Raw genomic sequence first — 26,563 nt, forward strand, 5'->3', positions numbered from 1 at the left:
GTTTTCCTGTATTCAACAGGTAGCATAGGTCATAATGTTCCTAATGAGTCGTATCGGTTTGCTCAAGTTCTGAGGTTTGGGCACCTCATTACGTACGTACTTTGTCTGGGTTAAATAATGACTGAAGTAATTGATAGATAATAGTATAATGGTCAAGTTTGCAAGTGTCACCATGTCACAGTATCGTTTATGGCAATTGGCTTAACTTGAGCGCACATCATGTTCAGAAAGCACAGTACTTGGTAAGACACGAAGAAAGGCAACAGACCCAGAGTTACACAAGTAATACACATAATTAAAGGACTCCCTGGTGGAATCTGTCTATATTGTCCTCATTCCGCAAAGTAATAGAACCACTGTCCATTCTTAACAGTTGGTCTACTCAGTTCTGCGGAATGATACACAGGCAAACAGGCTAGTTTTAGGGTTGCAAAGTTAGAGACAATAATATACACTTATTGTTTTGCATTTCTTTTTTTTATTATTGAAACCCAGAGTTACTTCTTGGGTCCTGATGATGAATGCGAAGGGCTACCAGTTTGATACATACTTCTCAAATAGTCAATTGGTTCAATTTGGCTTTAACTATATGTTATTATGAATAATTAATATTCATCTACCCGATTGCAATGCTTATAAAGCCAGCAGTTAGCAACATAAACCCAAATGAACAATAACGTAACATCTCAGCTATAGGCAGTACACTAAACACACTGAAATAGCATGCTAACAATATCAATTAGTGCCAATGGCTAACTTCGCTCAGCAGTTTGCGACCAGCTTGGCGCCCGAATCCCAACACGCTCCAATATGACGGTGCAACCAGCGTCTAGCATTGAAGGAATGAGAAATAACCAGGTCACTCACGTTTATAAGCGCTCACTGTTAGTTGAACATCAAATGTTAAGACTACTCTGAAACTTGTGCGGCTGCCCTGGTGCATTCTGGTCCCCATGGTGTGTCGTAAATGGGAGCTGCGTTTAATCACATGTTAACTTAAAGTAGCAAAAGAGAACGGACACTAGTAAAACAGTCTTTGTACTAATGTTTAAAGTATTTTTTAAAAATATTGTCATTTCCAGTTTACATGTAATGTCTGGTGCAATTTCGACTATTTGTCGGTGGCCATGTCGGTGGCGCCTGATTCACACCACACATGCACGCATAATAAAGACGTTGTAATGTTCGGGGTGTCAGTGAAAGCATCTCGGGATCTGTTTTGTGAGCAAGTGTTGCGATGATCAACGGAGTAGATACAATGTTTGTTTTAGAGTTGAGATACATAAATGGTGTTTGGATTATACTGTTGTTGATGTGTTCAGCTCAGAATAAAGTTATGAAGAGGCAACAGAGTCTGTGGGGAGCTACACTATGCCCCCTTCTGTCCTCATAAGAGAGCGGGGTGGCTTGCAGTGATGTGCATGCGTGAATTACACTAAAAAGTTTACGTAATTAACGAAATAAATTAGTTACCGCCGTTATTTTTGACTATAAAAGTAATCTTAATTTGCTAAATGTACAGCAAAAAAGATAATACAGGGGGATAATACATAATGCCGTGTATAGAGAACATACAAGTATTTTATTTCTAATACCGCAGATATTAAAATTTGAATACTTAGTTATCGTGCATAATTAAAACAATGTCATGTCAACATGTCATACAATACTTTTCTACAAGAGAGGAAAAAACAACTCTTACACGCACAAACAACGCAAAAAGCCCACAACATTTCAGTATGTGCTTTGGTTCGTCCTCCTTTTGCACATGTGAAACTGCGATTTGTACTATGTGATATAGTCCAATGTAACTTGTATGTATGTTCAAATAAAATTAAACCATTATCATTTTCATAGTTTGTGCATCTACCCATCCACCTCTCAATGGACGAAACATAGACTATCCACTGGCTGCAAACTTACATATTTACATGGACAAGTCTGCATAAACTATAAACAATATGTGCTTATTTTCCATTTTAAAACCTTAAATACACTTAAGATGCACTTTCCACTTGTTTGCTCTCTATTATGATAAGATTGTTTTTCGTCAACAAACTATCACTTACATTAGTGACACATTATTCCTTGTGAATTAACTTTCATGGATGCATGCATTTTTTATTAAAGGTTAATCCAAACAACGGATGGGCAACTTCTCTGCAAAGGGTGACTCTGGCAAAGGGTCGGGTGACCAAAATGACCGTGAATGCATTTAGTCAATAAAATGACACTATAATTAGACTAAATTATTTTTCACCTTGTTTTCTTCTCAGTACAGCATGAAACGGCAAGGTTTCAGTGCATTAAAGTTCATTGATAAGAACAACTATTACTACTCCAGATTTCACTGCACAACACATTTGTGGCTAACTTGAATCATAATTTAAAGTCACAGCATTTACAGTCCATGTCGCTATGACATTACATATTTTTGGAGTGTGACGGGAGGGTCTGAAGGAGGAGAAACGAGGTTTAGTAGCATACCATGTCTCCTTTACACAAGACCTTCCCCTGCTGGTGGCTGGTAGTAATGAAATCTTGAATTCAGTAGTGTTCCTCCCCTTTTGTTTAATCAGAGTTCTGGCATTTGAAACTTTCTTTGCAGCCGTACACAAGATTACAGGATTCCCCGACTTGAATCTGTCTCTAGTGTCCCAATTTTAATAGAGCCATGATCCATCACATGAGTCAGCAACACGTGGATGCTTAGTGTGGGCTAATGCACTAGTTTGTTTGGTGCGCCGTTGAGCCATATGAAATCCGAGACTTATTTTGGTCACAAATGTTCGAGCAAAATGAAAGTTTTAAATTGAACACACACCGAAAGGGTGAGGTCCTTCCTTCATGAGTGTCTGCCGTTTGAAAGCCAGTAGGGCAGTGTTTAGTTATGTTTTGACGCACCGTTTAACTGTCGCACTGTGGGGGATTTTACAAGACCATTTTACAGTAATCTTGGTTAATTGTTTGTTTTACTTTTACTGTTCAATTCTTACTCCTGTGTTTGCTTTCCGTTTATGAGTAACTCACATAGCAAATTCATGACAGCGAATTGTGGTCATTGTTGCTTGTCTCTCCCAAAGACCACCACGAGCCAGGCCATCTTTCGTCTGCAGTCGGGAGTGTGCCAGCTCTTCAGAGATACCCTCACCAAAAAGGGTTTTGTGGAGATCCAGACACCTAAAATCATATCAGGTGCCAAACACACACACACACACGTGGGAAATCTTTGACATCAATCCTTTCTATATCATTACCCACTAAACTGAGTCGTCACTTGACAGTTTAACAGCTTGATTTGTAGTAGGAACTGTCCATTTTTTGATGTTTCCAGTCAAAAGGTGAAGCTAAACTGTTGTCAGTTATAAAAAAAAGAAAGAAAAAAGAACACAACAAAAAGACAATCCACTTTTTTACAAAACTGTCCTGTACTATACCTCAGAGTGTCGACTATTTTGACATTCTGGTATTACATGACGATATTGCCGAAGTAAGTCAGGTATAGAGTTGGGCATCGTTTGAATTTGAGTGATTCCGGTTCAGATTCCTTGTTTCGATTCTGGTTCTTAATGATTCTCGATTCCGATTCTTTTGAGAGGGAGGGTCATAAAAAGTTAGCATGGTTGAAAGGAGGTAGGAAATGAAGAGAAATTAAGTTCTTGGATGAAATGTCTGTCACCATGTATTTTTTTTGTTTTTTTGTAAATGATATAACCTTTTTACGAATGAAGTACACCGTATTAGTTAGCTGGATATTTTAATTGGCTACTGTATGTATTGACAGTATAAATTATCATATGTTTGCTGCTTTAATGCTGGCATAAGATCCACATCATTTATTGTTTTGCTTACCTGATTGGTTGAAAGACCAACATAGCTATACACAATTTTAGGGACACTGTCTGTGGTTGCAATGGATAAACACAAATGCTCACTCGCCGCCTCTTTTCGTTTTATGTTCACCAAATGGAGGCACCAGAAGTTTAAAAAAAAAGAAATGGTTCCAGGAGAATCAGAATGTTAGAACCGATTCCAAAAAAAAAGAAAGCTTTTGCCATCCTGTTCTGGAAGTAACTAATATTATCATGTATGGTTAGTTTGTCTTCTCTTTTTTATGCTTATTTCGATAACATAATTATAATTTTTCTTTGTAACAGTCACATTCATAGTGTGGTAACATATAAGGCGAATACAGCTTATTCTAATATAAAATATGCCTTCCTGCTACTGTACTCCATCCCAATACAACATAACGTACTACGGTGAACTACCATAGAAAACATGAAACCATATCTGGCCTGGGAAGATGAAATCCTGCACAGTATTCACCCCCATTCTAAAAAATATTAAAAAATTGCACAACACATTGCCTACAATCTGTCAATTCTTGGGCAATGATTAAAAAAAAGAACGGTAACGAAACAGGAAAGACTTTCTTTCTTCAACAGCCAATGAAAGCGACTGTGCTTGCCGCCTAAAAATTTAAAACTGCCGCTTTTATTTGACCGGGAAGCCACACAGTGTACTTGTTGCAAAAACCACATCTTCCTGTTTGCCAACACCCATGACACGTACAGTCGACACTTTGCAACAGTATGGGGCACAATATGTTATTTTCAACCACAAAATGTGTTTGTTCGCATTGCTTGTCATATTTTGTGATAAATACTGTATCTAACATGGGTCTATTCAAACAAATTGAACTGTGAGCGAGCCAAGCCTTCTTCCCCTCGCTAAAGCTGTCTTTGTTTACCTCCAGCTGCCAGCGAAGGTGGTGCCAACGTCTTCACTGTGTCTTACTTTAAGACCAGCGCCTACCTGGCCCAGTCTCCACAGCTGTACAAACAGATGTGCATCTGCGCTGACTTTGACAAGGTCTTCTGTGTGGGTCCAGGTAAACTTTAAACAGCAAGCAACACCAGCGTGATGAAACATGTAGAATATTAACTGTTGTGATCTCTACATAGAAATGGGATTTATACCAAAAGCTTCTCTAGATGTGTCCATTTCTGTAATGTCTTCTTGTGATTTTCTGTTAAGTGATCATGATCTGAGGTCTGTTTTTTTCTAGTTTTTTAGCCTCCTTCCTGCTCTTTAGAGTACAGTATCTTGTCTTATCTTGTTCCTTGCAAATACAGGAATTAAAGAACATATCAGGGTAATGCCTGCTGTCACATCATGTCATGCAGCACCAAAGCCAGGACTTGCACACCCATCTAACAATACCATACTCATACCAACAATGCACGTACTATTGCCTTGCAGTACACGTAAAAATGACTTGACAATTAATAATCATGTGGTCAAGGTATTAGGTTGTGTGGGACCGTGGTTGTTTTGTGCCAATGCACACAATTTACGGCACAATGCAACATCCTGAGTCGGATCCGATTTGTTCAGTTCATTCGGCGTTGTTAATACATCATTTATCTCTTTCTGTTCACAACAAAAATACTGTATAAATGGCCATATTTCACACATACTAGCAAATGACTAATCACAATTAATTTGATTAAGGATCATTTGACAGCCTTGGTAGAAATATATGTGGTATATATATTCCTTAGACACGCTGTCAATTATGCAACCATGATGTGGTTGTTGATGCAGCTTTTTAAAATTGCTGGTCATGTACGTGGGGTGCATACATGTACTGTCCTCCTGATGTTCAGCAGCAATTAGATGGCTAATTATGTTTGGCAGCTAATTATTGCTGTTATGGTCACAGTCATGTCATTCATCATAAATGGACCTGCCAGTCATCCGGAGGGAACGAGGGAGCTCACCCAAACAACACCTTTACTTTGGGTCCTCATTCGCATATGAATTGGATCCACGGATGTCTAGATATACTTCAAAGTAAAGCCGTACTTGCAACGGCATCATCAACAACAAACATTTATGAAGCTTCTACTCTTGTTTCATTGCAGTTTTCAGGGCAGAGGACTCCAACACCCACCGTCACCTCACAGAGTTTGTGGGTCTGGATATCGAGATGGCCTTCAATTACCATTACCATGAGGTGATTGACTCCATCACAGACACCATGGTCCAGATCTTCAAGGGGCTGAGAGACAAGTGAGTATGACTGTCTGTTGTGATTTTGAGTTGTAATGTCAACCATGAATGAATATGAGGAAAGTTTTGGGTTTGTGACGGGATCATTATGTGAATTGGTTTTGTTGGTTCCTGACAAAACCATTTCAGCATTTCAGAGTATGCTCTGGCAGATATTGCTGTCAGTTTTGTTCCTGCAGGAGTAATTGCCAGAAAGAGGATGTTCATGGGGTTACACTGCCTTCCAGTGGTGGGATTCAGTAACATAGAAATAGACAGCATTACTTGCTCATCTTGGTTCATTTTGTCCAGTTTAGGACGAATTGATGGATGAGCGGAGCGACTAATTCCTTGTTTGTGGTAACCTTTTGTGCCTGTTTGCATCAGCTTCCAGACTGAGATCCAGACGGTCAACAAGCAGTTCCTCAGCGAGCCTTTCAAATTCCTGGAGCCCACTCTGAGGCTTGAGTACACAGAGGCCTTGGCCATGTTGCGTGCAGCCGGGGTGGAGATGGGCGATGAGGAAGACCTGAGGTCAGATATTGCCACACCTCAGACAAAATGAAATGAAAACATAATCAGAAATAGAAAAGTTTTGCTCAAAGTTTTGAAGAAAATGCTGCTACATGACACGTTACTGATAGAAAATTGGTTTTGTTCTTCAGCACACCAAATGAAAAGCTTCTTGGTCGCCTTGTTAAGGAAAAGGTAGGTACTAGAGATGGCCGATTGACTTCATTACCGATATCAACCGACAGGCAGCAGCTCTTCGTCCAATAATGTTGTGTAATGAATGAATTATGCTTTACTGGATGCATTCCGCAAATAAACACGGTTTGTGCAAAATGAGACAAATACTACAATATGCAATATTTAAGTTATAGAAAAGATGCCAAAACGCTGCCTGCGACTCAGAGTGAGGTACTTCCTGAAGTGAGTGTGGTATTAGATTAAAAGTATCGATGGAAGACGCCTTACTGCCCCCTTACCTAATCAGACTTCAATTCTGCTTCCTGTTTGGGGCAATGTGTAGCTGCTTAATGGTATCTGAAAAGCACGATCTGTCGCCCCCTCATGCCGCGGGTCAGTAGATGGGGATCCCTGGTTTAGAGGATGTATGAATTGATGGATGATACTGCCCCTTTACTGACAATTCCAAAAATCGTGATTTAAAAGGAATAACGTTTTTTCAGTATACAGTAATCTCACATTTATTGCGGATAATTGGTTCCAGACCCGACCGTGATAAGAGAACTTTCACAGCATAGAATTCTTTATTCATAAATTGAGTCTTTTCGGAGTTAAAAGCAGACAAAACCTGTTAACAACCTTCTAAATATGAGCTTTTAACATCATTAGAGCCCTCTGGACATGGAACAACACCCCTATAAGCACTCCAGCACTCATCATTACCCAATATAGTAAAGAAGAAATCAGACGCAAATTGAATACAAGTGCTTATCAATGTAATATTACTGACTCCTGGTGCCCAGTGTAGAATACTACATACCATCACAGCGCTTTAGTTCACTTACCCATTTTTCTGGTGGAAAATGTTTCATTAAACAAAATTAGACAACATGTGCTTAAATATGCATCCTTTAAAACTAATAATAGGCCATAGTCAACCACGAAACAGCAATGATTTTTAAAGATTCATAGTTGTGTTTTCAAAGCGTGAGGTGGCAAAGGATGACTGTAACTGTAGAGAAATATACATATATGTTGTTGAAAGTTGACATCAGGTTGTATTTACATCAGGCAGGTGTCCAAAGTGCAGCCCACCACTCATTTGTTATTTTAGGCCCCCAGCTCATTATAGAAAGAAAATTAGACCCTTAAACAGCAACAATATGAAAAATAGAGCAAAATGGTACAATGTAAAAAAAAAAAAAGTTATGTTTATACTAATAACAACACAAATCAACACAAATCTTTGGCTTTATACATATGTAAATAGTCTTTGGGGACTTTTTATACTTGAAAATATCTACAAATATCGAAGTGCCCGCCTGGGTCCTTTGATTTTGTATTTTTTATGCAGCCCTTTGTGGAAAAACTTTGGACACATCAGCTTGTTCCCTACCTGTATTGCTGCCATCTTTTATACATCATTATTTTCCCCTTTGCGTTCAGTATGATACCGACTTCTACGTGCTGGACAAGTACCCTCTGGCTGTGAGACCTTTCTACACCATGCCCGATCCCAACAACCCGGTAAGTCTCCCATCAACTCCACACGGAAGCGCCCCCAGCTATGCAGAAAGCGGAGCAGCAATATTGGTAGCTCAGATACATGATGATGGTGTATTCCATTAAAAACTGTTGCAAACATATTTCTGAGCGAAAGCTGTTGAGTGATGAATTGTGTCATTTTATCCTGTTTTGCATGAGAATCAGTATTGTTAATGTCACCTTTTTTTGGCCAGAAATGCTCCAACTCGTATGACATGTTCATGCGTGGGGAGGAAATCCTATCTGGAGCCCAGAGAATCCATGATGCTGAGATGCTGACAGAACGGGCCAAGCATCACCAGATTGGTAAGACCTGCAGTAACTTAGGATTTGTCTCCCTCTGCAGGTGACAATTAGACATCACACCAGAAAATGGGTGCAGATTGTTTTGAGCCATACTAGCAAATACTCTCTGTATGAGACATTTCTTTAATTTCATAGATCTGGAGAAAATCAAGGCTTACATCGACTCCTTCCGCTATGGTGCCCCCCCACATGGCGGTGGCGGCATTGGTAAGGAATCCCTGAGAGAAATACAGTTGTCCTTTTTAACAACAGCAATACAAGTTGCTTGGCTTATCGAGTGACCCGTCCCCCATTCCAGGCCTAGAGAGAGTCTGCATGCTGTACCTGGGGCTCCACAATGTGCGCCAGACCTCCATGTTCCCTCGCGACCCCAAGCGCCTGACACCTTGAACGTCTGGCCTTGTGAAGCCAACTTGCTATATTACCTGTCCACGGGACGCACATGGGTGATGGGAATCTACTAATTTACAACACTGAAAGAGAAAGGGTTAAGCAGTTAGTGCCGCCTAGACACTAACGTGCAACTGTGATTCATTTCTATGAGGGATTGAAGTCATTGCTGAGGTAGGGAACTTTATTGCGCGTTATCTTACAACAAGGAAGAGTCGAGAGAGAGGAAGAGAGGACACTTATGTTAGGTTGTTAAGATGCACTCACAGTACTTCTTTTGGTCAACTAGTAAGTAACAGCATTGGTAACAACTAGAAGGTCTCATCTAAGTCCTAACTACCTCCAACTAATCATCATGGCCTCCTGCAGTACAGTATGTAATTGCATCTTTTTTAACCCACTTGAATGGAAAAATCATGGCTCATAAAAATATTTTTCAACCCATGAAGCTGAGATCTGGTTTGTTCATTTAATTTCTTTTTACCCCCATTTTTCAAGGATGTTAAACTTCTACTACACAAAGGTCAATTTCTCTCATTCATTCATTCATTCATTTTCTACCGCTTTTCCTCACGAGGGTCGCGGGGGGTGCTGGAGCCTATCCCATCTGTCTTTGAGCGAGAGGCGGGGTCCACCCTGGACTGGTGGCCAGCCAATCACAGGGCACATATAGACAAACAACCATTCACACTCACATTCATACCTATGGACAATTTGGAGTGGCCAATTAACCTAGCATGTTTTTGGAATGTGGGAGGAAACCGGAGTACCCGGAGAAAACCCACGCATGCACAGGGAGAACATGCAAACTCCACACAGAGATGGCCGAGAGTGGAATTGAACCCTGGTCTCCTAGCTGTGAGGTCTGCGCGTTAACCACTAGACCGCCGTGCCGCCCCTATTTCTCTCATTCACAAATCTCGCTAAATCTCTTATAGTATTCTTATAATTTCCTTATAATTCATCCACCTTATAGCCGTGGCATAACAGGATACTGTTTAGACGGCATGATTATTAGTTTGGCCACAATAAAAGGCCAAAATATATTCCATGAACCAGAGCGTCCCAAACACGTATGTATGCAGGAATGTTTTTTATACGCCACTCCAAAATGTCCAGCTTCCACGAATTGTGTAGAGATCCTTGCAACATGGGGCCGTGCATTATGCTGCAACATTTTGAGTTGATGGTCGTGAATGAATGGTAATGGGCTAAACTAAATTACTAAACAGTAATGGGCTAAGTTCATAGAATGCGGCTGTGTTCATTGTCTTTAACATACACCTGCCCAAACCTTGACCCAACCTCCACCATGGTCGTGATGGTATTTTCAATTTAAGGCGATATATCGTGAGGAGGCCCGCCGTGCCATTTATCCACAGCTGTCGCCTCATGATGCGCCATGAAAATACACTGCCCTGTGTTGCATGGCTATCACACGATTCCTGGAAGTTGAGCATTTTGGAGCGGCCTTTTGTTGTGGCCAGGCAGAGGCACTTGTGCAATAATATTCAGCATCCTGATATACCTGTGAGGTGACTGAATTATAAATACTCCCCAACACAGATTTGTGAACATTTCATGGAAATGTGATTTGAAAAGTTTTGCATCTTTTTGAGTTCAGTTTATGGAAAATGGGAGTAAAAACACAAGTGTTTGTCGAGTATATTTTATCTCATTGACGACCCGGATGAGCAATAAATTGCAGTTTTTCCCTAGTGTAAATTTAAAGTTATACCTTGCCACTTTTATGTTTTTTTAAAATATCAACACATCGTTATGTTTTATGATTGACTAAGACCTATCAGTCAGAAAATACATGTTTAAACATTAAGTTCGACCTGAATTGTGCATTTTCAGCATAAAAATACAATTCAGGCATTCAGAAGACACATTCAAAGACATTGTGAAAATGTGTCACAATGTGTGTCACAAGGTGTCAGTAATGTTAGTGTAATATTTGGTGAAACACAAACATCACACTTGATAGCCGGAACAACAGGCTTTTATTGCAGTTTAGAATTATCTCACAACAGGCAAAATAATCACTAACATGGGCCATATTCCACACCCCGATAAAACTGAACACTGAACCCTCAATGTCACTTCCTGTCTGTGCCACCGGAGCACATTTACAGCAACACACACAAGCATAAGTCTTGTCTTAAATGGCGTATTTTCTCTTATTTGTCTACTATATTGGGTAATATAAGTGTACAGGTGACTATAGGGGTTCTATTTCATGTCTAGAGGCCTCTAAATAAGGTTAAAAACTATATTTAGAAGGTGGTGAACAGGTTTTCTATCCTAACAACAAAAATAATCTATTAATAAAAGGATTAATTCAAGGACTTTGTGGGAATTAATTTATCACGGTTGAGTCAGGAACCAATTAAATGAGGGATTTAAAGTGCTGCTCAAACAATTGCCTGCCATGCCTCTTCATATGGAGCACAGCAACAACCCAAAGTGCGTAAGTGTTGACAGCAAAATATGTATTTTCAGCAAGAATCACATCCCATTTAAGTGTGGCAATAGAACATACTTTACAATAAACACTGAAAATAATGTCAGCCCAATCTCTCTCTCTCTCTCTCTCTCTCTCTCTCTCTCTCTCTCTCTCTCTCTCTCTCTCTCTCTCTCTCTCTCTCTCTCTCTCTCTCTCTCTTTTGCCGGAAGCTTATTCGGTAGCGGCGCCACTTATTTGGAGTATGAAGAGGAAAATGTGAACGATGTCAATGTAGAGAGACAGGGCTCCATAGACGTACTCTTCCGGGCTTATCGCCAACTCCCGGTTCCCAATGAGAAGCTGGGTGTTGTATACTAAAAACTAACATGGAGGAAATACAGCAGAGGTCGCTCATTAAAAGAGAAACAATGTAAAAACAACAAAAAAATACATCTTAATGATATGAAGTATATAATAATACTGCAAAATTTCATATTAATGTACGTATAACTCACCAGGGTGTAAACAACGGCTCCAATGGCGGCATAGAGCATATGGAGCCAAGGCACCTGTTGAGTGACGTGAGAAAAGGTCTCTGAATGGTAAATCGCTCACACGAATGGGAGGACCACAGGTAGTCGGACTCTGAAAAGGGAGCGCTTACGTATTGGAAGGAGAGCACGACGGCTGTCACAATCCCAATAATCATGAGCAAAATGGCAGCAATGCTGAGAAATCCCCCGCAGGAAGTGAAGTCAACCTGGGATGAGAAGTCAAATGACGGCGTAAACATAAATACAGCGTGCTGGGAGACAGCAAGAAACATTCTAAGGAGGATTATCATGAGGTATAAACTCAAATGAAAAATTGGTGTCGAGTTCCCAACAGCTTTTTTTTCATCTCGCTTGCATCAGACAGAAAAAGAAGAATTCCCATCTCCAAAATAATGGTATAAATATTTAAAAAGGTACACTGTTCACAGTTGTAATGCGAGACAAAGGCGTTCTTTTACACCGACAACAAAGACATTCTGTGACAACTACAGGCGACTGAGCCACACACACACCCAAGCCCTTTTTATCTCCGTCGTACCTTGGTTTGGAAGCAGAAGACTGTGACAGTGATACAAACTAACGCTGTTATTCCCATGGCAAGAAAGACAGCTTTGGTTTCATAATAACTGGAAAAGATTGCGACAAAAACAATTACATCATGATGAAAATGTTCTGTGTGTGGGAGAGAAAAATCCATAGCAAACCTTGAAATTGTTCCCGACATGTACGACAGGGCAACAGTCTGCAAAAGGAAGCAAGTGAAAAGAAATCATGCTTTTTATTCTTTATGCTTTTTTTTTAATACAGTTATCCAACTACAATATTTTCTTTTGAGATATACGTAGGTCTGCTGACTGAATCTGATTCATGCTAGGGCTGATTTGAAACTGGATTAATCACATTTTACTAATTAATTCCGATTGTGTAAAAAAACCCACTGTATTTTCTGATATATAAATGACAGGACATGGTTATTATATTTAAATAGCTCCAAATGAAGTGATGACTGGGGCTCGAGCATCTGGTCAGGATGTCTGGTGGAGAGACGTTGGAGAGACCATGTCTCTCAACTGGCCTGGCAATGCAGGGAAGTCTCTGCTTCGATGACCCAACCTCAGATAGGCGGAAGAGGATGGACGGAAGGATGGAGATACCACATTTTTATCCTAGACAAATTATATTGGGACATCTAAGCCAGTGGTTCTCAACCGGTGAGTCAAAAATTACATTAAAATGTGCAATATGCATCTGATGTCTGACTTTAAAAATATTATTATTATTATTTAAAAGTCAAATTGAGCAACATCCTTTTTGGTATATATTCATTGCTGTTCTTCCTTACTTTCTTATTTCCTTGAAGATGTAATTATGTGCATTATGTTTCAAAATATGACATAAATGATAAAAAAAAAACCCTGAATACATTTGGTTGTTTTAAATACATGACATAGTACATAATTTTAAATTGGTTTAAATAAGGCCTCACAGCTAGGAGACCCGAGTTCGATTCCACCCTCTGCCATCTCTGTGTGGAGTTTGCATGTTCTCCCCGTGCATGTGTGGGTTTTCTTCGGGTACTCCGGTTTCCTCCCACATTCCAAAAACATGCTAGGTTAATTGGCCACTCCAAATTGTCCATAGGTATGAATGTGGGTGGGAATGGTTGTTTGTCTATATGTGCCCTGTGATTGGCTGGCCACCAGTCCAGGGTGTACCCCGCCTCTCACCCGAAGACAGCTGGGATAGGCTCCAGCACTCCTCGTGAGGATAAGTGGTAGAAAATGAATGAATGAATTTGTTTGCTTTAAATAAATGACATAATAAACATTTCTAAATTTGTTTAAATAAAAAATGGCAATACATATTTCTAAACATAAAAATGGGAAAAGTGTAAAAAGTAATTTTAAAAAATGTCAAATTGTGTCAAAATGTCGCATGCATTAATTAGACTAATGTTAACAAGTAATTTTTACTTTTGATCTATACACAACAATACTCACAAATACTCCAAGCAGGACAAGATTCCATGGAAAACGCCTCCTACACACATCAAAATAATATACAATATATATCTGTAGTAAACTAATCATTTATAATAATCACTGAGGGCAATGTTTACCTTGGCTCTTTGCAGCAAATAAGAATGCAGTAAACCACAAAATAAACCACACTATAAAGAGACAAAACAATGCCATTGTTATTCTGTGGTAGCATTTAAAAAAATAAAAATATTTTTGTAACTCACAGAGATGCCCAGTAGATGCCAGGATATCTGATAACAAACGTCTTGACTGGATCACTATGAATGTACACATGCAGTATTAGAGCAGTAGTCATAGTAGTACTAGATGACTGCAAGATGTCGTGAAGTGTGTTGCCACTTACACAAACGTAAAGACTGCAACAACGGAAAAGGTGACGGTGAGCTGAGCTGCTAAGATTAAATAAACCTGCCAAACAAGAACACACACACAAATTGTTCATCTTTGAATCAACTGCACACACGAGGTCACTAGCCTCACCTTTCTGATGAAACCATGGCGAACAGACGTACTCTCCCACTGCGTGTTCAGAAAAGCCTCCATGTCTCCTGCAAAGTTAGGATGAGATACCACCCAGACTTTGAAATGAAGATAAACATTGTGATATTCTGTCCTAACCAGGGTTTGGTGCGGGCACACCGGCGGACAGAGTGGGTATTGTGCTGGGCATCCCACAGCCAGGGCTTGCCCACATGCCGGACTGGCCCCAGTAGCCGGGGGGGCCAGGGTACATGCCAGGACCGGGACTGTACGATGGAGGCGGTGGATAAGCTGAGCCATGTTGCTGTTGGTCGGCTTGGTTTCCGTATTTGGGCTGTTGTAGAGCGTCTTCATAGGTTGGAGGGTGATCTAGTTTAGATGTCATACCTTCAACACATGATCAGGTTCAGCGGGTATTACTCTTGTCATCCTTGCGTCTTATTCAGGCTTGTGTATACATTGTCTACACTAAAAGCAAAAGTGAACAATTGCGATGACATTCAGAAATTTCCTGCCTGCACACTACATCTTAGTCAAACAAACACATAAAGAGGAAAAAAGAAGGTGGTTTTCCGTACCTGCTTTGTCTGCAATGTGTCCTCTTGTCCTTTCCTTCTACGTTTTAGCTGAGTGTAATGTCCCCCCTGTAATAGGATCTCGCCACTGTAACTTACACTCTCTTCGGGGGTATTGGCTGGATGCTCCTATTGCGTACAATTCTTTCAAACAACAATATGTCATGTTTCCCTGACACTGTGTGTATCACATAATAATAATAATAATAATATTACGCTGATTATTAATAGCTGATTATTTTCCAATTATTTAGAATCAGAAGATTTGAACTGACAAAAGTAAATAGGTGCCAAAAAAACTTGAATATTCATTCATTCATTCATTTTCTACCGCTTATCCTGTGCTGGAGCTGGAGCCTATCCCAGCTGTCTTGGGGCGAGAGGCGGGGTACACCCTGGACTGGTGGCCAGCCAATCACAGGGCACATATAGACAAACAACCATTCACACTCACATTCATATCTATTCTATATTCTATATCTATATCTATCTATCGCCAATTAACCTAGCATGTTTTTGGAATGTGGGAGGAAACCGGAGTACCCGGAGAAAACCCACGCATGCAAACTCCACACAGAGATGGCAGAGGGTGGAATTGAACTCGGGTCTCCTAGCTGTGAGGCCTGTGTGCCAACCACTTGTCCGCCGTGCAGCCCTTTGTTAAAATAATATTAAATAATAAGAACATGTAAGGTCGGCACGGCGGGCGAGTGGTTAGCGCGCAGACCTCACAGCTAGGAGACCAGGGTTTGATTCCACCCTCGGCTATCTCTGTGTGGAGTTTGCATGTTCTCCCCGTGCATGCGTGGGTTTTCTCCGGTTTCCTCCTACATTCCAAAAACATGCAACGTTAATTGGCGACTCCAAATTGTCCATAGGTATGAATGTGAGTGTGCTAATGTTGTACTTGAATGTGCCCTGTGATTGGCTGGCGACCAGGTCCAGGGTGTACCCCGCCTCTCGCCCGAAGACAGCTGGGATGGGCTCCAGCACCCCCTATGACCCTTGTGAGGAAAAGCGATAGAAAATTAATGAATGAATGAAGAACATGTAAATGTTGAAATAGCTGCAATAAACCAATAAATATACATAAAAATACAATCATGATCATGTACTTAGTCGATTAATCGGAAGCTTGTTGTTTTAAACAATGGCGTAATGGACCAAATTAATACATTTATTTAATAAATGAAGGCAAACACCTACAGTTAGGGGTTGGGTCCACAACATATCAGAAAAAGAGGCTAAAATTGGAATCACTGTGTGTGTTGTGTGTGAATGTCTTGTTTTGGCAAGAACACAATAAGTCTGCTTTCATGGATGACAAAGGACATTAAACATTCACATTTGAGAGGCTGAAATCAGAGGATATTTTCACATTTAAATGAAAAAACTATTAATTTTCCAAAATAGTTGTCGATTAATTGGGTGACCCATTAATCATCGATTAATTGTTACAGCTCTAATACAAATAACAGAGTTAATTCTGTTGATCTTGATGGAAAAGAATGGGGTAGTAGAAAGTGCAAAGTGGGTCATCTGCTATAAGAAAGAGCTTCATGCCATTCCCAAAAATGCTCAGAACAATGATAGAAAAAAACATTGAACATAAAATTATAAAACGTTTTATTATTCAGGGAGAAGAAACAATCCAAACAACAACTGTAGGGAAAAAATGCCGACACGTTCTGGTTTATTTACTTCCGTGTTTGGCGCTTCGTCGCTGTGACGTCATTACGCTCCCCTCTGAGAGGCTATGGCGCTTCCTGACTGGATTGTTACGTTGGTCGTCACAGCATCTTTCTTCTCCTTATGTTTATGCGTTCGCTTCCGACGCACGGGGCAGATACTTGGGAGGAAATTGTTCAGCATCATCATGGCTCGCACAGAAAAGCCCTTATTCAGAATCGCGTTAGTATAACCTGTTTTCCTAAAAACTGTTGTGGTTTACAGTGTAGCAACATTAGCTTTAGCTTCCAGGCCGTTAAATTAACACGGTCTTCATAATTGTGAGAATTGTATGCTGGTTGCCTGTATACATATTACTATATTTTACCCGTTAAAGCAATTAATGTGCAATATTTCTTCAGATATTCTGATATTGCAGTTAGCGGGTTGTATTGTCCATTCTAAAACAATCGTTGGAAACATATTGATGAAGTCTCCTCGTGTTGTTTTGTTTAATCTGGGGTGTTGACTAATTTCCAATTAATTATCATTCATTTTAACGCCTTGTTTGGCATGCAGATCAAATAACCTTGCAGATTAAATAATCCTTGTGTCCTCATGTCGCAGGTACACACTATACACCAGGACCAGACTCGGCTACATGTACTACAAGAGACAAATGAGGAAAGCCAGGGAACGCTACCCTGCTGGACACTCCACAGTTCTGCCCATGGAATTCAGTGGTATGAAACATAATATACACATTGCCTGGCCCATTAATAAATGTCACCACCTGTACTAAAACTAAATAGGGTTGGGGGTGCAGCAGTAGCTCAGGTCTGGGACAATACAAGCCATCAATAAACAAGCTTAAAAATTAATGCAACTCTGGGCAGCAAAAAAATGTTCTGAAATTGCTCCTTTGTGGCCAGGTAGTGTATATTCAATTTGAAAGGCTTTTGCAATTTTTCATGTTTAATTTGGGTCGAATGTATCCATCGATCAAGATGATGTGTCACATTGTTTATATTTGATCTTCCATACAGGTATGAAGATCATTCCCATCTCTGTACTCTCAGACAACTACAGCTATCTAATAATTGACGCGACTTCCAGCGTTGCAGTGGTTGTAGACCCTGCAGACCCTCAGACTGTTCAGGTGCTTTTTTCAGTTATGCATATTTTAAATTTTTTTGTTGCAAGCAAAGAAGGCTTGGTTTATGTCAGCGTTGGACAATGTGTTGCATACAGGTTCATCTCGGTAAAGGAGAATATTGTGCCAGATATCATCAGCACTATTACGAAATACATTCATGAGACATTTCACTCTGCATTGAATCTACACATTCGAAGAGTTTTACATTTTGAATGGAACTTTTCAAAGATTTTTATACATTTATTGAGATTAGACCTGTCACAATAATCGCTAAATCGATTAATCTAGTGATAAAAAACGGGGTACACATGTACATATATTCCTGTTTTTTTTCCTCGCTGTACCATACAGGCTGGATGAGTTCACTCTGCGTATGTCTGTGGACATTGGTTCTATAGTGGAATGAACGGAGAGAGTGAGCCCTCCTGTCAGCCTTTGTCCCACTACATGGAGGCGCGGCTACTAGTGAGTGGATACACTGACAGTACTAGCAGTTAGCAACTTAGCAAGTATTCATTCATTTTCTACCGCTTATCCTCACGAGGGTCGCAGGGGTGCTGGAGCCTATCCCAGCTATCTTCGGGCGAGAGGTGGGGTACACCCTCGACTGGTGGCCAGCCAACCACAGGGCACATATAGACAAACAACCATTCCCACCCACATTCATACCTATGGACAATGGAGTCCCCAATTAACCTAGCATGTTTTTGGAATGGGGGAGGAAACTGGAGTCCCCGGAGAAAACCCATGCATGCACGGGGAGAACATGCAAACGCCACACAGAGATAGCTGAGGGTGGGATTGAACTCTGGTTTCCTAGCTATGAGATCTGCACGCTAACCACTCGTCCGCCGTGCCGCCCACTTAGCAAGTAAATTAAAAAGCTATTAAAAAAATGCACAAGAGCGATCGTTTATAAGCCGAATGCCACAGTTAAGTCAAGCTAATGTGGCTCACACAGGTACACTATACTTGAGTACCATCGAGTAGTTTAAATTTGAATTACACCTCATGACAATCATTAATGAAAAATGGTCTAAAAAATGTCAATATTGTTTTATCAACAATAATTTGTAACACAATTATCGACCAGCAAAATATGTGATTGTGACAGGTCTAATTGAGATGTTCCGTAACATAACATAAGATAACATAACAATATCCTCACAGACTGTGCTACTGCCGCCTCATGCCATTGACTTATTAAACAAAATAACTGTCATCAGTGAAATTTATAACCACTTTCATGCATTTTTAGGCAGTCATCCAGGAGGAAGGAGTGCAACTAGAAGCCATACTCTGTACACATAAGCATTGGTGAGTTTGTTTTCATGTATTGATTATAGCATTGTAAGTACAGTAACTGAGAGACATATACTGGAGTCGGCACCGATAATTTATGAAAGTCAAATCCAGATACATTTTAGGTAACGTGTCATTGGACCTTTGATCATCCATCCATTTTATATATCACTTGTCCTCACAAGGGTCATGGGCATGCTGGAGCCTATCCCAGCTGTCTTCGGGCGAGTGCCTTTTTAGGAGAATCCTGTCATGACAGATTTCTCCACCACATTTCATGATGATCCATGAAATGGTAGGAGCACATGTAGCAAACTTGACTGTGTATGGGCCAGTTTTGGTTGTCTGTGTTTGAGGCGACATAAATATCATGTTTTTTGGGGCCTGATGCTTTTTCAAACTTGGGTGAAATTAATGTTAAGGCCTCCAAAAATGCAAACATAAAATCAGTCGTTCGCAAAGGCTTTGCTTTTAAGAGCAAGCCTTAATAATAAATTTCATTTATAAGCGCCTTTCTTGACATTCAAGGGAACTTTACTATATAAAGATACAGACAATACATGAATAAAATTCACATACTCTCCTAGTACACCAAACCGTCACTAGGTGTCGGTAATTGTTTGGGGAGACAAGCATGTCTCCCCGTGCATGCGTGGGTTTTTTCCGGGTACCCCAGTTTCCTCTCCCATTCCAAAAACATACTAGATTAATTGGCCACTCCAAATTGTCCATAGGTATGAATGTGGGTGGGAATGGTTGTTTCTCTATGTGTGCCTTGTGATTGGTTGGCCACCAGTGCAGGGTGTACCACGCCTCTCGCCCAAAGACAGCTGGGATAGGCTCCAGCATACCCCGCGACCCTAATGAGGATAAGCGGCATAGAAAAGAATAGATGAATGGTCTGGTCTGAAACCAATTGATTACTGTATAGGGGTGTTGCAATAGCTTATGAGATTAAAACTTTTTAAAACAAGATTTCACGTTCAGAAAAAAAAGTTTAATTGACAAAAAAGTCCTTGGACAACAAGTAATTAATTAATTAATCACACAGTAAATTAAAGAGTAATAGAACAACTGCCTGCATGGACGGAGTAATCCCTTCTGTCAGTCATAGTGTCTCTTTATCTTGGTGGGTGGAGGCGGGGCTGGTTGCATACCCACAGAGTGTAATGCAGTAGAAATTAAATTAGTAAATTGAAATATATTGTCATTTTGGTGGTGTTTTTGTAGACACAATCTCGCGTACCGTACCGCACCGTTTTGTAGAGTGTCTCGCGACACCACTACTGTATAGTCATGAAAAAACGGATAATAAAGTCCAGAAAGGAATACATACAGCAACAAAGAGGGGGGGTATAAAGGTTGTCTTACGGCTGCTGAATTATTATTAAATTCATCACAAGTTGTTGGTCAATATTAATGTCTTTCCACAAATCAAGTACTAGCTAAAAGGGCTTTGTCCCGTCAAATCGCCACAGCCTGTCTGTTTTATCTGCAGGGATCACAGCGGAGGAAACAAATGGCTGAAAAGGCTTTATAGCTCATGTCGAATTTATGGAAATGCAGCTGATAACATTCCTGGTCTGACACAGTAAGTTCTAGTTGGCTCTGATAAACTGTACATGAGTGCAGGTTGTAGTCTTGTCCAGATGAAATCATCTCTCTATCATCATGATAAATGTCCTACCATTCTTCATGTACTTTATGCTTCTATGTTACCATGCTGCACAAGAACTATATTTATTGTATAAACAATATTTTCTTTCTGTGCTGTCAGCCCTCTGTCACACAAGGACTCTGTAACAGTCGGCTGTTTGCACTTTAAGGCCTTGTTTACGCCAGGTCACACAGTGGGCCACATGATCTACCTTCTGGATGGCCGGGCCATGGGTGCGCCCTCTAGTCTTTTCTCTGGTGACCTGGTGTTCCTGTCAGGTTGCGGTAGGTTGCACAAACAAGGGACAAGGGGACTTTTTTTTTAAACACTAAATGTGATAATAAAACACACACTAAACGAGAGGTATCATAAATGGCTGCATCTAGTGGTTGATGGTTCAGTGACTTGTAATTTCTCTCTTTTGGTTCATTGTGTACTCCCAAGGTCAAGTCTTTAAAAGGGGATGTTGGGCCGATAGCTGCCGAATCCAACTTTATAGGAGTTTCCACCTAGACTCAGCCAGAAGACCATGTTGTTCACCATTATTTGCAATAAATCGGAGTATTCAAATTTCTTCAAATTGTTTCACTATGTACTATTTTACTTAAAATATCAATTGTAAAAAAAAAAAGCTAAACAAACTAAAATTCAAATATAAGGCATTCAGAAGATGCATTCAAAGACTTTGATGAAATTTTACACTGCTCACTATATGTCAGTAGTGTTACTGTAATGACACAAGGGTCAGAGTTGATCACTGGATCAACAGGCTTTTATGTCAGTTTTGAATTATCTCACAAGGGGCACAATAGTCAGAAGCTGTAACTAAACACTGAACCTCTGACATTAGCTCCTGTCCGCCGCTTTTGCAGTTCCCCTAGGAAACACATTGATACCAACACGCACAAATCTTGTGTCTTAAATAACATATGCCTTAAATTAAACATTTTTAGAAGGTTGTAAACAGGTTTTCTTTTAGAAAAAATGTCTTGATTGTAGTATACTACAATACATTATACTATACTATGTTTCGAGCTGAGAACTACTTGAGTAAAGTCTGTTGTCATTTACAGGGAGGATGTTTGAAGGCAGTGCCACCACTATGCTGTCTTCTCTGGATACAGTTGGCTCCTTAAACGATGACACTCTTCTTTGGCCTGGTAGGATCCTCCCACATGTGTTGTGTTTGAAGTTCCACCGACTCTATTTGTATTGCTAATTCTTCAATTAACGCCATTACATATGTAACATAAGTGAGCGCACCCCTCAATATTTTATGTGACTGCCGTTATTTTCCAATGCTGCCTTAACTCTCTTGGGCATGTAGTTAACTGGAACTTGGTAGGTTGCCTCCATAATATCCTCCATGACGACATTACGGAGCTGGTGGATGTTTGACACCTTGTACTCCTCTACCTCCTGTTTGCAAATACCCCGTTGTAACAAGGCAGTGGTTGTCTTGGCAATGTGTTTGGGGTCCATATGTTGCAATGCTGCATCATGCCCCTCCTCAGTATATCATGGTACATGTTGGTAATCATGTTCCCTTTAATGTACTGTACCTTCAACTTATGAACCAATGCTGACAGCACTCATGCATCTATTTCCAAACATATCCTCTGGATATGATGCTGGCCATGTGCTCTTAACTCCCCTGGAGAGCCAATTTCGTATTTATGTAGAGCAACATTTTTTCCCACACCCTCTGAGTTCTGAGAGCCAAGAGATGCCATGTTGAACTTTTAGCGTGTGTGAGAGCAATAATACCAAATTGAACATGCATGCTCCCCATTCACACATGAGACCTTGTAACACTGAGTCACATGACACCAGGGAGGAAAAAACGCTAATAAGGCCTAATTTGCACAGTTTAACCTGGGGTTGTACACACTTTCATTTATCAGTACTAATACAGTAAAAATGACAGGAAATGTGAGTGTTTATTTGCAAGTTGATTCCCTTGTTCACCCCTAAATTTTAAGTTAGGACTCACTGTGCTCCTAGTGTGGAACCCTTACATTGTATCAATATAGAATAAAATATTTGCAGAAATGTGAGGGGTGCCCTCACAGTTCAAACAGATTTTTGCTGGTGGCTGTGCTTCTATTCTTGGGTTCACATGGATGTGTGTATGCTGGTTGCCCCTCAGGTCATGAGTATGCAGAGGACAATCTGCTGTTTGCTGCTGAGGTGGAGCCACACAATGCTGTCAGGGAAAACAAATATCAGTGGGTGCTGCAGCAGCGAGGCCAGAAACTTTGCACGGTGAGAATGATATATTGCAGCTCTAGTCATGCCTCCCAAGGATGTCAAGCCAGAAAGGATTCATATTTTGTAGAACTCGGAAAGGAGGCCTTATCGCCTCCCTACAGTACAATGTGTCAAGGCTGTCAGTATGCGACTGCTAGTTCTCCTCACACATCTTCTCAGCTCGGTACGATACAATCTGTACAGTGTGAAGGGTCATAGCTAAGAGATGGTTGCACCCACATATGTTGGTCCACAGCTTTTATTTTTTTTCTGAATACAATGTACAGGTTTGGTAAAATTTCAGTTGTTAATGTATTTATAGCTAATTAATACAGAGTATCGTTTACTACAGCCTCAGCTTGGACCTTTGTGGTTGTTTTGAAAATAGGTAAAGTGCACTATGGATGCTATTTTGCTGTAAAGTCCAATCTTATACCTAAATTATACTATGCTGCTTAGTTGTCACAGGTAAGAAATATACAATTGAAGTACCGATACGAGTTTAGAATAAAAATTATTTTAATGGTTTCCCATCATGCATTTCTTCCCAGCATCTGGCTTGCTCTGGGGGACAGAGGCAGATGAATGAATCATTGCAGCGCCCCAGCAGCCATGGCCAATGAAATGATTTGCTTGTAATACCCAATACAAAAGAAATACACTATCAGTGTGTTCACTTGAGGACCTGAAAGAGAAGGCGGACAGGGACTGACGTTCAGTGTTGAGTTTCAGCTTCGGATTATTGCGACCTTTGTGAAATCATTAAAACTGCAATAAAAGCCTGTTGTTCCGGCGATCAACTCTGACACTTTACGGTAACACTACTGACACATTATGACAGCGTAAAGTTGAATAGTGTGCCATTGTTGGTATCTTTTGAAATATAGTGATGGTTTACATGTAACACATGTCACACTTAAGTTCCATAAAATACCCAAGAATTAAGAGACAACACAGCATGTTTTCTTTTGAGCTCTATGATTACTTTTGATAAGGTGCGGCTTGGAGTAGGTGCCCCATTTATGATTCACATTGCATACTGGGGGACTATTATTCATCATCAGTGCCCCTCAAGTTATTTGTATGCAGTATTGTGTGTACTTTCTGTGATCCCCCCCCTCCAACCCCGGCAAAGCCTGCTTAGAATGAATTAATTACAGCTATTCAGTAAGTATTGGTCCATCCATACATTTCTTTACATATTTCATAATCTTGTCAGATACATCTGCTTCTGTTGAAACTGAAACAGTCAATCAGTTGTTTTTAGATTTGACGTGTCTATTGGTGTCTGCTCAGTGAAAACATCCCATTTCGTTCGCAGAGTCCCTCCACTATCGGGGAAGAGAAGGCATACAATCCTTTCCTGCGCAGCCACTGTGTAGAGCTCCATTTGGCGCTGGGTCTCCGGCAGCTGGAGGAGGAGGACTGGAATCAGTTCCGGGCTCGGGTGCTGGAGGAGCTACGCAAACACAAAGACCAGTACAACAGGAGATAAAAAACTGGGAAATGCCAAGTGAATCTTTTAACTGTAGACTGCTGTGGGTATTTGCAAGGGTTATGATCCCAGACCCCGGTGAATAACGAAAAACCCGCTACTGAACCTTATATTGTACATTAGGTACTCACCACTAATGAATGATCTCTCTTGAAAGGGGTGCTGCCGCTCTGCATGCTGCTGGGAGCTAGCTGTTATAGCTAGCTATCGGAAAAGGCATTTCGGGGCTCCAGACTAACTAAACACAGTGGCCCCTAACTTGAAATTTTAGGAGCGGAAGCAGAAAATCTAGGGCCATACACAAGATCGACTTGCAAAGTAAACGTTCCCATCTTCACTGCGTTACTGATAAATACTATTAACTCCAATACTGTTTTTCTCACGGTAATAAGGGACATAATGTGTCAACCAGTATACTTTTCTGGTGGCACATGCATGAGCAGATGAATTATATGCTCGCAATGTCTCATATTCTAGTCATAGAATGTGGCCATGTAGTCGCAGTCTGGAGCCCTGGTTTTCTCCAAGATGAGTCTACATAATCCACACTGCTTGCCTGTTATCATTATGGTCACGTGTGTTACCTCACTATCACAGGGCCGGATTGTAGCGAAGTTAACTGTCAGAAGCTAGCCACACAGGCCACCACCATCTTTTGATATGTTATTATGCTGTACATTTGATGCTTTATTATACCATATATATAAATTATTACTGACCGGGGAATGAGGTGGGTTTCTGAAAAGCACAAAATGGGGGTTTTCCCACAGATCATTTGGGGGGGGGGGGGGGGGGCGGATAAGAAATCTGCAATTATGTTGAATTGCGAATAAATGTTTTTATTTACAGAGGCATTACATGTTTTTTTAGTCAGTGACTACGCAGCATCTAGTCACAATTTTTAATGAATAATTCTCACATTTCCACATGTATATTGTGATCAAGTTTACAAAGCACAGCATTTTGATTTTGTTCATATTTTAATGCATTTATTCATGTTAATTTACACACTAGTAGGTACAACCACATTCCCTTGTGTACAGGTGTTAAATACTAAATATAAATGTTATATTATTAACGTCACAGCCATTGTTAGTAATAAAACTGTACAGTGTCTTGAAAAGCCTGTTAAACTGTATGAGATCTGCTGGCACGTCACCATTCCTACTTTACATTGTTGTTTTTTTTTTGTATGTCCTACTGAATATTCATATTTTAAAGTATCAGTGAATGAAATGCATGTTTTGGACAGACTTTTACATGATACTGAAGTCATTTTTTTAATTTTAAATGTGTCTGAATGCATTAATTTGATGAGAACAGTAGCTTCCTGTTGACATTTCACGTAAGCAATAAGGTTTGAGCTGAGTAGGTTATTGCTTTATTATACAGCTTTAGTGCGAGTTATTAAGTTTATATGGTGCACTTTTCTTTGAAATGAGTAATTTGCACTAATGGAAATGGGACACTCCTGTGATTGGCTGGCGACCAGTCCAGGGTGTACCCCGTCTCACGCCTGAAGACGGCTGGGATAGGCTCCAGCACCCCCGCGACCCTTGTGAGGATAAGCGGTAGAAAATGAATGAAATGGGACACTTTATTCAATGATAAGACCGTGGCTGATGGTGGCACTCACACTTGACATTTTAGGGAAACTTTGTTTGTATACATAGCTGTATTTTGATATACGGTTTTGGGAATGACTGTGCCGGTTTCTACTTGGAATATTATCCTCATATTATGCATTTAATGCTTTCCTAATGTTGATAGAAAATATATCTGAATATGTTAAAACTCTTTAGATTGCTATGTTTCTGCTGTAGAAGAGTTACAGTATACCGAAGCCCTGGTGACTTGTTGACTAAAATGTTACTCTTGTTTGTTTGATGCTGTTGTGCATCTGATTTGCATATGTTTCAGTTAGGAATACCACCACATGGGAAACAG

General features: G+C 40.3%; 3 protein-coding genes across 4 annotated transcripts in view; 2 read left to right on the forward strand and 1 right to left on the reverse strand.

Annotated features, from left to right (window-relative positions):
* The window catches only part of dars1 (aspartyl-tRNA synthetase 1), a 32,502-nt gene extending 23,070 nt beyond the window's left edge, over positions 1 to 9,432 (forward strand). The window contains exons 10-18 of the mRNA XM_058082403.1: positions 3,084 to 3,195; positions 4,760 to 4,894; positions 5,931 to 6,078; positions 6,445 to 6,591; positions 6,723 to 6,765; positions 8,194 to 8,274; positions 8,487 to 8,598; positions 8,734 to 8,805; positions 8,897 to 9,432. Coding sequence (XP_057938386.1) covers positions 3,084 to 3,195; positions 4,760 to 4,894; positions 5,931 to 6,078; positions 6,445 to 6,591; positions 6,723 to 6,765; positions 8,194 to 8,274; positions 8,487 to 8,598; positions 8,734 to 8,805; positions 8,897 to 8,988 — 942 coding nt within the window. The 3' untranslated portion in view covers positions 8,989 to 9,432. The remainder of the gene's footprint in view (positions 1 to 3,083; positions 3,196 to 4,759; positions 4,895 to 5,930; positions 6,079 to 6,444; positions 6,592 to 6,722; positions 6,766 to 8,193; positions 8,275 to 8,486; positions 8,599 to 8,733; positions 8,806 to 8,896) is intronic.
* A 1,553-nt stretch (positions 9,433 to 10,985) lies between these two features.
* On the reverse strand, positions 10,986 to 14,898 carry LOC131135942 (protein lifeguard 3-like). Its single transcript, XM_058082368.1, has 11 exons — positions 14,652 to 14,898; positions 14,514 to 14,581; positions 14,377 to 14,441; positions 14,237 to 14,290; positions 14,111 to 14,161; positions 13,992 to 14,031; positions 12,696 to 12,733; positions 12,530 to 12,617; positions 12,102 to 12,197; positions 11,953 to 12,006; positions 10,986 to 11,818 (listed from the first exon to the last, which is right to left on the reverse strand). Exons 1-11 carry the CDS (start codon positions 14,896 to 14,898, stop codon positions 11,669 to 11,671), a joined length of 951 nt encoding a protein of 316 aa, XP_057938351.1. The 3' UTR covers positions 10,986 to 11,668.
* Positions 14,899 to 16,808: 1,910 nt separating this feature from the next.
* Positions 16,809 to 25,397, forward strand: pnkd (PNKD metallo-beta-lactamase domain containing). 2 transcript variants are annotated; one of them, XM_058082865.1, is made up of 9 exons: positions 16,809 to 16,999; positions 17,384 to 17,499; positions 17,803 to 17,915; positions 19,171 to 19,229; positions 20,713 to 20,805; positions 20,992 to 21,155; positions 21,945 to 22,031; positions 23,021 to 23,136; positions 24,443 to 25,397. In XM_058082865.1, the coding sequence occupies exons 1-9, from the start codon at positions 16,845 to 16,847 to the stop codon at positions 24,614 to 24,616; spliced, it is 1,077 nt and encodes a 358-aa protein (XP_057938848.1). In that variant the 5' UTR covers positions 16,809 to 16,844; the 3' UTR covers positions 24,617 to 25,397. The 2 variants fall into 2 exon arrangements, with proteins under 2 accessions (XP_057938848.1, XP_057938849.1); XM_058082866.1 differs by lacking the exon at positions 24,443 to 25,397 and adding an exon at positions 23,673 to 24,401.
* Positions 25,398 to 26,563: the final 1,166 nt, after the last annotated feature.

Source organism: Doryrhamphus excisus, chromosome 9, assembly GCF_030265055.1.
Source record: "Doryrhamphus excisus isolate RoL2022-K1 chromosome 9, RoL_Dexc_1.0, whole genome shotgun sequence".
NCBI classification, from domain to species: Eukaryota; Metazoa; Chordata; class Actinopteri; order Syngnathiformes; family Syngnathidae; genus Doryrhamphus; species Doryrhamphus excisus.